Source organism: Macrotis lagotis, chromosome 6 (genome assembly GCF_037893015.1).
Source record: "Macrotis lagotis isolate mMagLag1 chromosome 6, bilby.v1.9.chrom.fasta, whole genome shotgun sequence".
Classification (NCBI taxonomy): Eukaryota; Metazoa; Chordata; class Mammalia; order Peramelemorphia; family Peramelidae; genus Macrotis; species Macrotis lagotis.
In genome coordinates this window covers 18,967,549-18,983,873 of record NC_133663.1, presented here as the reverse complement: position 1 = coordinate 18,983,873, position 16,325 = coordinate 18,967,549, and the positions used below count along the sequence as shown (strand labels likewise).

The 16,325-nt window shown below is 39.3% G+C and overlaps 1 protein-coding gene across 1 annotated transcript in view; it reads right to left on the bottom strand.

The window, feature by feature from the left end:
* The window catches only part of IQCJ (IQ motif containing J), a 155,040-nt gene extending 138,956 nt beyond the window's left edge, over positions 1-16,084 (bottom strand). The window contains exon 1 of the mRNA XM_074192719.1: positions 15,947-16,084. Coding sequence (XP_074048820.1) covers positions 15,947-16,084 — 138 coding nt within the window. The remainder of the gene's footprint in view (positions 1-15,946) is intronic.
* Positions 16,085-16,325: the final 241 nt, after the last annotated feature.

The following is a 16,325-nucleotide window of genomic DNA, read 5'->3' as shown; positions in this document are numbered from 1 at the left end:
TAAAGAAGCTCTTGTCTGCTCAGCCCCCTAGGCTAGAGACTCATGAAAACATCGAAGGTATTTGGAGGAGCTTTCCTCCACAGAGGTTGGCAGGAAAGTTGAATGTTGAGGTGAGGAGAGAAGGAAAAAATGGAAGGGAGGAGAGAGGGAAAGGAAAGAAAGAGATGAAGAGAGACAGACAGAGAGACAGAGAGACAGAGACAGAGAGACAGAGAGACAGAGAGACAGAGAGAGAGAGAGAGCACTTTCTTGACATGGGCACTCTCTTCCTTAATGCAGAGCATACCTTCTCTGTCATTTACAGTGTTACAAAGCTTGTGCGGATCCCCACCAGCACAGCACCAATACCAGTATCTCTCAGGCTCAGCAAGTGACTTGCCCAAGGTCATACAATTCATAGTTCAATAAGGGCAGAGATGGATTCTGAACCTCTTGACCCCAGGTTAGCATTCTAATCACTGATTCCCACAACTCCTTTTATCAGAAATATGAGGAATCGGATTGGAATTCAAAGGGGACCCCCCCCAACTCCCTATTTCATTTCTACTAGGTCCCATTAACCATGTGGTTGAATTAATTTAAGCATAATTTTTTACTTCCTGTCAAATTGAATATTTACTGTTTTGAAAAGAAAAAAAATCTACTTCCACCTCTTTTTGACTCAGTGGCCAGCTGGGCTTGAGGCTGTTTTCTCTAGCATAGGACAAATTCCAATAAAAGACCATGATGAAGGCAAACCGTAATAATAATAGATATCATCAGCATTCATCTTGAGAGTCATTACCCATTCATCCCAGCCCCCGTGGAGATTTAAGCTCTGCTTAAAATGCAAAAAGGGAAATAGATTGAAGAATTTTGTTTATTTATTTACTTTACAGTGGAAACTCTATCCTACTGCCCAAAGACTTTTAAGGAGGTCTTGACAGCTGAAATTACTCCTTATCCTAGCAAAGAGCTTGGAGGGAATGAGACATTAATAAAGAAACTGCTTTTTCTCCTTCCTTCTCACTTAGGAAAGCAATGTTTACAAAGGGCCCTTCACAAAGGAAAGTCTAACCCAGTAAGAACCAAACTGGAGTCATTGGCGGGGGGGGGGGGGGGGGGGGGGGGGGGGGGGGGGGGGGGGGGGATGGGGGGGGGGCGCGCGCATCCCAAAGTGATGACCACAGAAGCCCATATTTTGACCACTTTTAGGTCTGCCAATAATATAACATTCATTGTACCATTTCATTCTGGTAGTACAGGAGTAAACTACAGATTTACCCAATTACAACAGCTAGCATTTATACAGCACTTACTGTGTGAAAGCACTGTGGTGCTAAGTGCTTTGCAATTGTTATCTCATTTCATTCTCATAACAATCTTGGGAGGTGGGTGATGTGATTAACTCCCATTTTACAGATGAGAAACCTGAGGCAATTTGAGGTCAAATGACTTGCACAAGATCACCTAGCCAGTGAGTGTCTGAGGATGGATTCAAACTCGGGTTTTCCTGGCTCCAGGTCTGATTCTCTATCCACTACATCATTTCATGTTACAGATAATAAAACTGAAGCTTAGAGGGGGTTTCCTAACTAATAAATCACTATGATCAATATGTATCCAGCACAACACCCACTATGTATTTGAACCCAAATCTTCCTGCATCCATCTCCCACACCTTTTCACTAAGCCATAAGATTGACCAGAAATTCCCTAAGTTGTATGGAAATAATAGTACTTTAAAATCTTCAAATACTCTTTAAAGTCTTTATGAATTCTCTCATTTTATCTTCCCAACAACCTTCCCTAGGTGACAGGTGTTATTATTCTCCTCATTTTACAGATGAAGAAACTGAGGCAGACAGCTTTTAAGTGAGTTGCCCAGGATCACACATCTAGTAGGTGTGGGTCTTCCTGACTCTAGGTCCAGTGGTCTATCCACTGAGTCACCAATTTTTCACTCAATATTGCCTAAAATGTTTGCAGAATTTCCTGAAGTCAGCAAGTCTAGATCTGAGTTGTGGTTATAGCATTTACTAACCATAAAAAATTCAGTGGCTCTCCTAATATCCATGAATTTCAGTTTCTTCATCTTATAAAAAAGGTTATAACAACACATTGGTACCCAAGGAGTCTAGAATTCATAGGCGATCTTGGGAAAAGTGGGTCTAGAAACTCCAGAAAGGCTAAGGGTTAAGAATATTGCTTTATGGAAGCACCAATGGAGTTAAGGGAGTTTTAAGGGGTTAGCTGGGACCCTCACTTCTTCTCTCAGTGATAATAATCATGGCATTTTAGATCCCCAAACCAAGAACAGGTTCTGATTGGGGGTAGGGGAGAAAGGAGAATCCCTTACAAAAGAGAGACAAGGTGGGGGAAAGGATAGGAATTTCAAGTGTGAACAGTTGAGATATAGGGGATAATCTGGCCAGCACTGCTTTTCTTTTGTTTTAAATTTACCTAGTATTTTATTTTCACCCATTATATGTAAAAAACAATTTTAACATTCATTTTTAAAACTTTGAATTCCAGATTCTCTCCCTTCCTTCTCCCCCACCCTACCTCATTGGGAGGCAAGCAATTTAATACAGGTTATACACTTGCAATCATGCAAAACATTTCCATAATAGTCATGTTGTGAAAGAAAATATACATTCCCTCTCCCCAAAATAACTAAAAACTTCAAGGGGAAAAAAGTAAGAAACATTCAATTCAATCTGTATTCAGATATCAGTTCTTTCTTTGGGGAAAGATAGCATTTTCTCGTCCTAAGTCCTCAAGAGTTGTCTTGGATCCCTGTACTGATGAGAATAGTTAAGTTATTCACTACAATATCTACAATATTGCTGTTATTTTCTACATAGTAATTTCACTTTGCATCAAATTCATGTAAATCTTTCCAGGTTTTTCTGAGAATATTCTGCTTCTCATTTCTTATATCAGAAAAGCATTCCATCACATATCACAATTTGTATAGCCATTCCTCAACTGATGAGTATCCCCTCAATTTCTAATTCTTTGCCCTTAGAAAAGAGCTACTATAAATATTTTTGTACATAGAGGCTCCATCAACAATGCATTAAGGTCACATCCCCTCCAACATTTATCATTTTCCTTTTCTGTCCTATTAGTCAGTCTAATAGGTATGAGGTAGTATCTCAGGATTGTTTTAATTTTCATTTCTCTAATTCATAGTGAGCTAGAGCATTTTTTCATTTGGTTATAGTTTTAATTCATCTGAAACTTGCTCATAACTTTTACTAATCGAGGAATGGCTTTGATACTGCTTTTCTGAGGGTAGGGGGCAGTCATATAGAAGAGGTGACACATAAGACAGTGACTCCTGTCATGAAAATACAAGGCTACAGAAAAGGAATAAGTGACTCAAGAAGGTGGGCAAAAGTAATAGAGTACAGAGGTGGGAAAGATGACTTTTGAAAGTACTGAGATTGGAAAAAATTGAAGGAAGATTTTGGCCTCTCTTATTTATCAACTGTGTGACCTATAGCAAGGCCCTTCTACTCCTTTGGCCTCAGTTTCCTCCTTTCAAAAATAAAAACACTAAAATTTAGGACTAGAGAGTCCTAAATCCCTTAGCCCTAGAAAGTGGCACATAAGTGAACTTTGAAGATTTAGGGAGATGTATAGGAGACAGATGTTTTATGGAATGGTTCGAGCAAAAGTAGAGAAATGGGAAAGTAAGTAGTGAAAATTGGCAAATTAAAGGGTATATGTAGGTAAGTTCTGGAAGAAAGGGCTGGCCAGTAGGTTGGGATCAGATCATAAAAAGTCTTGAACTACTTTGCCAAATGTTTCTTAATGATCTATTAAATTAAAGCACCACTTTAATCATTAGGAGTAGAAGAGCAAACAATAATACAGTCCTCGCCTCTATGGGTTGTATTTTATACAAATAATTACAGCCCCAGTTTGAATGTCATCAGTGAACAGAAAAGATCATAGAGAAAGAATGAATATTGGGAGAGCGAAGGATCATTTTTACCTGCGGTGGGGGGAGAGGAAGAATCAGGGGAGAATTCGTGAAGGAATTTGGAGTCTCAGAGGGCTCTTTGAAGAAAAGACTAAGGAAAGGAAGATATATACTTACTCGGCAGGGGGAACTCCCTGTCCACTTTTAGAGCATGGAAATGCTCCAACCAGCCCTAGGTAGCAAAAAGGTTGACTAAGTAATGGTTATAAATAAGCAATAGCAGGCAAGATGGATTGAAGGAAGCATGAGGCTAGAGGCCTTTCAAACTCAGAGAATCCAGAGGAAAAGAGAGATTGGAAAATGGTACTCGTTTAGTGATTGAGAAGTCACTAGTGATGGAAAAGTTCTGGATTGTGACCAATCAGAGAAAGGTGACAGAACTGAGAAAGAAGAATGAACTGATTTTGTGGTTGTTGTTAAGGGAAGAGAAAGGAGTCTGTCATTGGTTGGCCTGTGAACTTGACTTTGTTCCATTATTAAAAGGTGTGGCATCTGGTTAAGATGGTAAGGCAGCAGGCAAGAAGATGGAAGAGGAGGGTGTAACTGTTCCTAGAACTGTTGGCATTTAAACTCTGGACTCATGAAAACTGATTTTCCAGACACAAAGAACAAAGTGACAATGATGGAATGAGAAGTCAGAGGATAAGAGCAATTTTTGAGAGCAAGGATCACAGACGGATACCCCCTCAAATCACTGAGGAAACATTCTCCTCTCCCACCTATCAGTCAAGCCAGTCCTGAACCCTTCCATTCATGGGAAGGAGAAAAATATTATTGTTGTTCAGCCATTTCAATCATGTCTGACACTTCATGACCCCATTTGGGTTGGTTTTTTTGGCAGAGATACTAGAGTGGTTTGCCACTTATGTCTCCAGCTCATTTAAAAGATGAGAAAACTGAGGCAAACGAGGATGGCTTCTCCAGTAGCACATTGCTAGTATCCAGGGTCAGATCTAAACTCATGCTGATGAGTCTTCCTGACATCAGGTCTGGGACTCCATTCATTCCCTACCAACGTTGGTCTAATTAATAGCAAAATTGATCATGCTCTCAGAAGTGGAACTTAGTGTTGAGGGACATCTATGCTCCCACCTAAATGCTTCCCTCCCCTTAATTATTTACTTTAACCTTCTTGTCTTTCTTCAACATTATCTAGATGAACTGAGTCAGGCATAGGCCAACTGACCACTGTACTTAATGAAAGTCATGCTGGACAGCTCCTTACAATCTTTGTTATCACCAGAATATTCCCACTTTCTTTGATCTCTTTTGGGTCATGGTTTCTAAGATTTTTCACTATTCTTTCCCTCCCTTTGAGAATTGTTCATTCTCACACTAGTCAGGCCTGAAGTGCAAATAACAACCATGGGGCCAGAACCTCTGGGTTTTCAGCTGAATCTATCATTTTCATTTAAACTTCTAGGACAGAATAGAAAGAAGAAAAGGAAAAGGAAGAGGGGGGAAAGCACAAAGAAAGGGAAAGCTAAATGAATTCTTGATGATAGAAAATCAGAAGCCATTTTAAAGCTTCAGTCAATCAGCAAGCATTAATTAAATGCCTACCATGTGCCAGACAAGAGCACAGGAAGTCCTGAATTCAAATCCAACATCAGATACTAGCTGTGTAATCCATGGTAAGTTTACGAACCTGTTTGCTTCAATTCTTCAACCGTAAAATAGGGATCATAAGAATGATTCTCAACATGCAGGGTTGCTATAAGGATCAAATGAGATAATTTTTATAAAGCATCTAACATAGTGTGTCACACACAGTAGGTGCTTCATAAATGTGTATTTTGTTCTTCATTCCTTCCTTAAATATCACACCTTCTACTCTGTGAATTTAGAGAAAATACCATCCATAACCCAGGGCAGAGGCTTATGATTTTCTCCTAGAATTTCCATGCTTCTTTCTCTTTGTATCGAAGGTGCAAAGCAGCTCCAAATTTAGCCCAAAGAAACTACATAAAATGATTTAGAAACAAGAAGTCTTGCGTGAAATTAAGGCTGGTGATAAGTGTGAAATGCCTAAGAATTATTCCCATACCAGAGAACACTAGAGCACTCAGCATCCACTTTCTCTGCAGAGATGACCCAGGGTCCTGGTGAGCTCAGCCAAAGGATGTTCTGATGCTGCCCAATAATGACCACATGGAGAGAGTGAGCTCTCAAGGGGCTCAATGACTTCCTTCTGATTTGGGGGGGAGGGGGCTGGAAGAAAGAGAAATCATATTCCCATGATGCTTGGCAACCAACTTTGGCATTGAAAATAATCAGTTTCAAGGGTTCTTCTTGCCATTGTCCCTAATGAGCTTGTGCTGTCAAACATTTACATCTATTTCTAACCAATTAGGGTTTCTTAATTTTTCCAAGGCATAAGAAGAAAACCTTTCTGACTTCTTTTCTCCCCGATTATGGGACCATTAATCTTACCTGCTTCTTCAGGCCCCAGAGGATCCATACAATTTATGCCGTCAGAGATCATGAAGTAAGTCGTAGTTAATTATAAATGGAAGACTCAGAATTACAGAATGATTTCTTCCAGCAGGTCCCTCCTGCCACCACCCCCTGAATTCTGACAGCTATCAGCAGTAGAATTACTGTCTCAGTCTGTTTTATCTTAGTGCCCAAGATAGCATTTCACAAGCTGAATATTGTCAACTTGGTTGCTATCTCTGAACTCCATTCTACTTATCAAATGAACATAAAGCAATCCCATAGGCGACAGAACCTAATATTTTACATTATTCCTGGAAGAATATTCATGGACTTCTTGGCAACAAAATCTGTCACTGGGGTCTATATAAAATTGCTCCCCCCCCCTTTTGAATATGTTTGCTGTCTTCATGATAAATCGACAGTCGATTCCTTGCAGAAGAAAAATGGATGGGACTTCTCCACTTGCTGGAAATAGAGGCCACATCCATCATCTCCCCCAGTGACTCTTTTTACTTCTAATTACCACACTTCACTCAGAAATTTGACTTCAAATCATAAGCCTAAGGAGAACCTAGGTTTTCATTTACAGAGCTTCAGCTAAATATCATTTTTCCTGAGCCATATTTCACGGTCAAGAGAAAAGTCATGGGGGCTCTTTAAAACCAACCAGAAAACATAGCCATTTGTCTTAAGACTGAGATATTTTGCTAAATCAAATGTAAGTTCACCTACATTCCACCTGACCATAAGTTACTATAGGATTACATTCACCAACCTGCCACACAGCATACCCTGGCTTGAATTAATCACACATTAGAGAGAAATTTTCTTAAATGGACCATTTCCTCAGAAACTTTTGACAGTTGATTTAAACCCATCTTTTGGGCTAGATAGATCTTTCAATACTGTTCATGCTTCGTTTCAGCACAAAAGATTTCTCTCTCTCTCTCTCTCTCTCTCTCTCTCTCTCTCTCTCTCTCTCCTCCCTCCCCCCACCTCTCTCTCTCTCTCTCTCTCTCTCTCTCTCTCTCTCTCTCTCTCTCTCTCTCTCTCTCTCTCTCTCTTTTCCCTTTCACTCTTCCCCCCTCTCTTGTTCTATCACTCTTTCATATCCCCTCAAGCCACCTCACTTTTCCCTCTCCATCCTTTCACCCCTCTCCTTTCTCACTTCTCTCTGCTGCCTTTCCAATTTTATTTTAAAATTATAATAGCAAACAAGCACATAATACTTTAATCTTTCAAAGTGCTTTACAAATATTATCTCATTTTATCTTCACAACAACTCTTGGAAATTGGTGATAATATTATCATCACCATTTTACAGAGGAGGATACTGAGGCAGACAGAATTTCTATATATGGTTTACTCAGAGTCACAAAGTGAGTAAATGTTTGAGGCATGATTTAAATTCAAGTCTGCCTGACAAAAGCCAACTTTCTATCTAATATGCCATCTAATTACCCACTCCCTCTCTCCTATCTTTCTATTGCTTCTATTTTCCCCATTTCTCCTATTTCTTTCTTTTTCTTCCACTCCTCTTCCTTCCTCTTCATTTCCCCCCCTTCCTCTGTCCTTCCACTAATTCAATCTCTTTTTTTTCCATAATCCCTCTCTTTCTCACTCATCCAAATTTTCTTTTTCAATCATTGTCTAACTTCATTGAATACCCCTCCAGGTCCCACTCTAGTGAGAACAAGGAAATTACTCATCTGGGAGCCTTTGCTAACTTTGTGCAAACAAGTAGATCAGCTCATTAGGCACTGAAGACAGAACACTATGGAGTTCCAATGGAATTCAACTGAACAGTCTCAACTGTCAAGACACAAAGTGAAGGGGGTTCATGGCAGCGTGCCAATGTTTTACCGGCAGGTTTACCTGTGAGAATTTAGAAAGGTTAAGATAATGTTTGGTTACTAAATCAATGGCCACAATGTTATGTAGGACACACAGATTTGCCTGTGAGATATCACACAGGTTTCTAGAACAAAGGCTAGTATGGGTTCGCTGATGGCTCTGGATTAATGATCAGGACAATTTGGCTGATGGTTCTAGATCAATGGCCAGTAGAGTCTGTCTGATGGTTCTCAGACATACTGTGCAGCAGGCTTTGGGTAACAAGGTCATCCTTGTGCCTGAGGCCCTGAAGGGCAAACTTTTAATGTGCTATTTTTTTAGGGGGTTTTTTCAAGGCAATGAGGTTAAGTGGCTTGCCCAAGGCCACATAGCTAGGTAATTATTAAGTGTCTGAGGTCAAATTTGAACTCAGATCCTCCTGACTCCAGGGCCAGTGCTCTATTCACTGCTCCACCTAGCTGCTCCTAATGTACTATTTTAAAGAATTATATGAAGCCCTCCAAAAGAAAGGCAATCATGCATCATGACATCAGAATGACAGAATCACAATGACTGCAAGCTTGCTGATATCCAATTGGCAGTTAGGTCCAAGAAGTAAAACTAAAAATAAATCTAGTTTTGCAAATTAGTTAAGGGGAGAATTTAACAGCCAATAAGTGACCACCAAGATTGCTGAGTACCAACTATGTGCAGAGGACTAATGATTGACATTGACAGAAAAGAGCCTAAGTTGGATGAATGAGGCAGTCTATCATTGCTTAGAGATAACTATTTTCCCTGAGGTTTAAGCATAGTGCTTTCCAGGTTAGGATAATCAGAAAAAGCTGGAAGGCAGCATCCTCAGACCACCTAGGCCTTGTCTTATTCAGCCCTAAAGGACTCCAAATGCTTCCAACTATCTCAAAATCATTGAAAAATTCTGACTTCATTCTCCCTACTCAACTTTGTACAGTGAAAAGATCATAGCTTACCACCAATCCTTCAAATATTGTGATCCAAGAAACTGATTTTATTATGTGTGTATGTGTATGTGCTTTATTATTGTGGAATTATTTTTAGCTGTGTACAATTATTTTTTTACTTATAACTTATTTTTTCCAATTACATATAGTTATCAATATTCATTTTATAAGATTTTGAGCTCCTTATTTTTCTCTCTTCTTCCCTCTTCTCCCTCCTCCCCAAAACAGCAAGCAATCTTCTATACCTAAGCTATTTCACTGCTCTGCTTCTATCTCTTAGCCAGTACCAAATAGTTTTTATAATACATTTTTAGATTGGGTTCAGCTAGATTATCTTCCTTTGCAATGTTTTCATTAATTCCCTTGATATTATTGATTTTTTGTTCTTCTAAGTTGGGTCCAATTCTGGGGCCCCATTTGAGATTTTCTTGACAAAGATACTGGAGCGGTTTGCCATTGCCTTCCCTGGCTCATTTTACAAATGATGATACTGAGGCAAGCAGGGTTAAATGACTCACCCAAGGTCAAAGACCTGAAGTTAGTAAGTATCTGAGATCAGATCTGAACTCAGGAAAATGAGTCTTCGTGTTCTAATACTATCCACTGAACTACCTAGCTGCCATGACAGCAGACTGTCTTTTTCTTTTCTTTTCATCCCCAGGGGTTAGCATGGTACTGCAACACAGTAGGCTTTTGATAACTATTTATTGCTTTAGTGATAAGCATTAAGTACTTATGGTGTTCAGTAGTAGGGTTACAAAGAAAAAGTGTAAAATGGGTCTGTTTTCTAAGAGTTTACAATCTAATGGATGATTTAGTATTGATAATATAGCACATCTGGGAAGGACGGTAATATGGGACAAGAATGCTGGATTCAGTCAAGTGATCCAAGTTCAAATTTGGTCTCTGTAGCTTCCTACCTATGTGCCCTTGATTGATTAATTCACTTCATTTCTACTGTGCTTCAGTTTCCCCCCAAAATAAAGGAATTAAACTAATTGGTCTTCTGATTTCTTTCTTCAGCTCTAAACAATCTCCTCATTCCCTTCAACCCCATCTTACCCTGCCCTCCCCCCTCCCCCAGTCCTTGCCCTATATGTCTGAGAACAGAACTTTCTATAACTCCTCTAGGAGGTACCTCCCTGGTCTCATCTTTCCTTGTTCCCAAGTTGGAGAAGTCTCAACTTCAACCATGAGAACCCCCAAATGCCAGCCTTCAAAGATGTCACCAATTAGTAAGTTTGGAAAGGGACTGAGTTTTGTGGGTATATTGATAAAGCCTTTATTTTTCTTGATAGTGACCATCATTGGACTCTCATAGTGCTGGGTCTCTCACAAGAGTGTATAGAAGTGGGGCGGCTAGGTGGCGTAGTGGATAAAGCACCGGCCTTGGAGTCAGGAGTACCTGAGTTCAAATCCGGTCTCAGACACTTAATAATTACCTAGCTGTGTGGCCTTGAGCAAGCCACTTAACCTCATTTGCCTTGCCAAAGACCTAAAGAAAAAAAAAGAGTGTATAGAAGGACAATTCTTACTACACTGTGGTTTCTTGGCCGAGGTGAACTGTGAAAATGTGTTTGCCACCTACTCCCAAGGCTGAGTGTTGCTGAAGGACTTGAAAATTTGAAGGAAAGTGGGGAGACTTGCCCATGGTCCTTAACGGGATGGCCTGTAGGATGTTTACAGAGTCCCAAGTACTCATAGATTTTTCTTGTTTCCCTGTGTTGTTAGAGAGTGAAATGGTCCTTTCATATCAGGAGCTCATTCTATTCGTAGGATAAAAGATCAAACAAGTACCCTTAAAATAACATTTACAATTCATTTTCAAGTTTTGAAATTCATGATATAATGTTGCCATGTAGACTGCTTTTTTTTAAAAAACACATTCACTGAAATAAAAAATTGTGGTAATTTAAAAAAAGAAAACTAAATGAGATGTGTTTTGCAAATGCTGCATGGGAGATGGTTTTGGGATATCCATTTCAAAATGTCCAATCAGCAGTTCAAAATGTGGTAACAGAATTCAAGGAATATACTAGCGGTAAGTATATGGGTCTGAGAACACTGCTTAGAGATGAAAACTGAACCATGACAACTAATGAAATCACCAAGTAAAAGAGCATAGAGCAAAAGAAAAGTTGCTGTCCCTTGGTAGAACCATGAGGGAGACTCACAGTTAGTAAGGCATGGATGTAGATCCATCAAAGTATACTGAGGAAGAGGAATTAGATGAGAAAGGGGAAGATCAGGAGAAACAGTGAATGAAAATCCAGAGAAAAGAAACTATCTGTGAGGAATAAATGTCAAAAGCTGCAGCAGAAAAATCAAGAAGGATGATGACTGAGAAGAATGCATTCATGGTACCTGAGACATACATGATCTCATTTAATCTCCACAATAGTCCCATGAAGTGAGTCCCAAAAGCATTATTCTAATGGACTTTCTAATGAAGTGCCAAAATCAGGATCTGAATCCATGACTCTGCTGACTCCAGGTCACAGAGTTAGTCAACTGCAGAGTAAATATTTTGATGCAGATCTTTTAACTCTCCCACTGGCTACCCCTTCTAGGGCTATTACCTCCCCTTGGGCAAAAATGAAGTAGCTAGTACTCTGATCAGCTTCTCAGACTGCACACTTCTAAAGACCAAGAGTAAATGATTTTTGAAAGTCTCAAACATGGACACTTGTAAGCAATGAAACTCCTCTCTGCTCTATTCTTGGAACATTTTCAATTACAAGCTTTGTCTGGACAAACAAATGGTATTGGTCATCTTTTGGCCTTCTGATTGCTTGGAGGGGGGGGAGGTAAAATTAATATAATCAACATATTATTCTTCTGCTGAGTTAGTCTCTCATTTGTCAACCAACTGATTTTCCTAAATCTTTTCTTTGTTTTTTTTTGCAAGGCAAACAGGGTTAAGTGGCTTGCTCAAGGCCACACAGCTAGGTAATTATTAAGTGTCTGAGACCGGATTTGAACCCAAGTATTCCTGACTCCAAGGCCGGTGCTTTATCCACTACGCCACCTAGCCGCCCCTGATTTTCCTAAATCTTAAAGCAAATGAAAAGTCATCATTCAATGACTGACATGTGGAAACAATCATGATCTATAAACATTCTAGAAGATAGGGAGTACTAAGTCTCTCTGCCCACCCCAACAACAGGAAAATGAAATAATGGTTTCCTAAAAAAACAAGTAATGAACTTGGGTAAACTACTGTGTTTTCTTTCCCTTGTGCCTGCTTTCTGGACTGAAGAACTAACTATACTGGCCAGCATCAGAAATATGAGCTCTCCCAGCTTCTGAGAGTCCAAAGAGCCAGCAAACACATGTAGCCACTGGCTACTTGAGTTCGGTCCTGTCTTTGAGGAATCATTATTCAGACTTGGGAAAGCAAGGGTGGAAATAAAACAAAAATTTATTAAAAAGGTTATAAGACATAGGAAGGCTTAGGGAAAGAGCTAGAGAGAGAGATAAAAGAATATCCAAGCAGCATTAGCTGGGCCACAGATCAGAGAAGACTGGCAGCCCTGAACTGGAGTCCAGTCCAAGTTTTTATGTCTTGCCTCTCATCCAGAAGGCAAAAAGTGAACTCCCTTTCTCTTACTGGACCAGGAATTAGGTGGAAAATGAAGCCAAATTTTACATTAAACAATCAATGGTAATGAAGAATGGGGGTCTCCTCCCAAGCAGCCTTTAAGATTACAAATTGTTTCTATTACAATCATAATTCTCTATTTCTAGCCCATTTATATCTCAAGAGTAGGTGGTAGTCAATTTACATCTCCACCCAATTTTGACATTCATAATTCTCTTCATCTTTCCCCTGCATCACACAGATTCTCCTACATTGGCTCCTAGAAAGCTGGATATGAAACAGCACACACAAACACATACACACACATTATGGACCAGTTTACAATGAATCTCTTTGCTATTTTGCTAATTTCAGAGTTGATTCTGTAACACAACAGTAGGTACTGAAGCTATCAAGATAGTGAGATGTTTCTGCTGAGATAATCTTGGGGGATCAAAAACCAACAAATGTTTGTTGAAGCTAATCTGTATATTAAAATGTAAATCCTTCTTTGACATTCTTCTCCTTTTCCCAACTTAGCTAAGCAGGGGAGTAGAACTTATTTTTAAGTCTAGATAGATAGAAAAATGCCCTTTTCTTTGCCTGTTACCCATTTCATAGAGGAAGGAAAGAAGGAAGATATCAGTGAAGTCCTTAAGACCACAGATTTTGAGTTAAAAGAGACCACAGAGGTCATGTAATCTAGTCCCTTCATTTTGAAGCCATAGACTTGGAGCTATAAATGACCTTAGAGGTGGCCTTGTCCAACTTCCTTGCTCATGGATGTTCAGATGATTGACTCAGGATGTCACAACTGGCTATGATTTGCTCGAGCTAGATTATTCTATGAATCAAGTCTCAGATTTCTTCTCTTCCACAAAATAAGGAAATTGAAACCTATACAAGATGAAGAAGCTACTTAGCCAAGGTCATTTGGAAAATTAATGACTGTTGGGACTTGAATCTAGGTTTTCTGAGTCCAAATTCGAAACAACTGTATCACCTGTTGTAAGTATGTGTGACTTGTCACCTCTGAGAGGGCATAACAGTCATGCCATTTATAGAGGCATTTTGGTGGAGGGGATTGACCATATGATCTCCCCTGATCTCAGTTTCCTCATCTATGAAAATGAGAAGGGTGGATTACCTGATCTCTAAGATCTAAGACCTTAGTCACATGACACAGAGAATAGAGTATTGGACCTGATGTAAGAAAGACTTGAGTTCATCTCATATGCTGGTACTCTAGGCAAGTCACTTAATCTCTACCTCAGTTTACTAATCTGCAAAACAGGGAAAATAGTGGTCCATATCTTCCAGAGTTGTTGTAAGGATAAAATGAAATATCTATAAAAAGCTTGGCAAATCTTAAAGCATATGTAAATGCAAGCTATTATCAGCACAATTATAATTCCATGATTCTGTGAATAAGGAAAAGCATGAGGTCAAGCCACAGAAGCCTCTGGCTTTGTTTTCTCTCTCTCTTTTGGATCACCTTGCTTTCTCTTCTCTTTATTTTAAACAAAGGAAATATGAAGTTTAACCAAGGGTGATTAACAAAATACTTGCAATAAATCCAAGCAGTTCCTTTTAACCAGTTTCTCCTTGACAGTTGCTGACCAAGGAAGAAAGTGCTGAATTTCATCTCCAGTTTGTCAATATTTACTCTCTAAATAAAGCAGCCATCTCAACAGCTAGCTTGTTTGACAATTGAATAGTTCCTGGATTACAGAGATTCTCATTTCACTAGTGGGAGCCCAAAACAGTTCATATCCTTAAGATCCAAAGCCAGTCTCCCATTTCTCTGAGTCTGTTCTTCTTGAGAACATTTCTACTCATATGTCCCAGGAATCTCAGCCAGCGATGCTCAGGAAGACCACAAGAGGATTTGGAAAATGTCAGCCAGAGAAGATGGAGTCTTTCTCCCTGTGTGCAAAGATAACCATTTACTTTGGAAGAAGTTCCACATGCTCAGCTCGGGGTTCCCATCTCCAGAATTTGCTTCAGTAGAAAGAGATGTGTGAAGTCAGAAAGCCTAGATTCAGATGCTGTCTTTGCCACTTAATGTTTATATGACCTTGAGTAGGTCCCTTCTCCTTTCTGGGCTTAATTTTCTTCATCTACAAAATGATGGAGTAAGAATAGATGCTTTCTAAGGTCCTAGTGAGCTCTAAATGTGTTATCTGATGAACCCATCACCCCCACCTTCTGCTATACTTTTAGGCTTAATTGATTGCCTGGAGCACTGAAAGGATAGATTTCTGGCCCAAAGTCACATAACCAGGAAGTGTTAGAGGTGAGACTCAAACCTAGGCCTTCTTGGCCCCAGACCAGATCTTCTAATCTTGCCTCAACCTAAGAGTGGTTTTTTTTTGTAAGGCAAACGGGGTTAAGTGGCTTCCCCAAGGCCACACAGCTAGGTGATTATTAAGTGTCTGAGACCGGATTTGAACTCAAGTCCTCCTGACTCCAGGGCGGGTTGCTTTATCCACCATGCCACCTAGCCGCAAAGTCCTCTAAGGCAGAAATGTCAATCCCACAGGCCACAATATTCCCAAGTATCAAAGGAAACAAATTAAAACCCAATTGGACAATGTTTTTAACAAAATAAATAAAAATATAGTAGAGCAGAAATGAAATTACATTTTCAAACTAAGTCAATATATAACCTTTAAGAATCCTTATGTACCAGTCAGTGGCTTCTGTTTATATTTGAGTTAGATCCCACTGACTAGTGCTTTTAAAACTAGAAACAGACATAAAGTCATTAAGTTTATATGTTAATTTTGAGGGAAATGCCTAGCAGGTACTTCCTGTATCTCTCCCATTTCATTTTGGTGCCCAATGAGCTGGAGATAATACAAAAGTTAAAGTCCATTCATAGAAGAATCTTGAATCTATGGAGACACCAGCCATTTTCCCAGTATCACAGACACACATACAAAGGCAATGACTTCTTTATGTATTGGGAACACTCTTTAAACTTCCATTGATCTAACATCTTCTTATCAATTCATCATAGAAGTTATTTCTATTTTCGTTTGGTATTATTTTTTAATATGTCACCACATCTGTGATCTCACCCACATGAATAATCCCTCCTGTGGTATGGATTCCAATCTATCAACACTCTCTCACTTTATGCAATTCCTGTGTACATTTTTCCATAGCTCCTTCACAGAAGATGTACTTGAGAGCTTCTTCAGATATATATTTGAGGACTGATAGGTCTTTTTTGACATTCTGGAGGTGGAATTGGGCTACCAGGATGGTCATATGTTCATCTTTTTTGGCATCACATGACTAGCTAACTGCTTCTAATCACAAATTTTCTCAATAACATTCGTTATTCATTCTCACAAAATACTCTTATTTCAAGAACTTCAAAGAGTACAAAATATCATCTTGTTCCCATTAGTGGAAATTTCATATCTAACCATATACCATGACACTCAAAAGAAAACTCTAATCACATAATGTAATATTCCTTGCTTGAAAGATTGGCATTCATTAACTG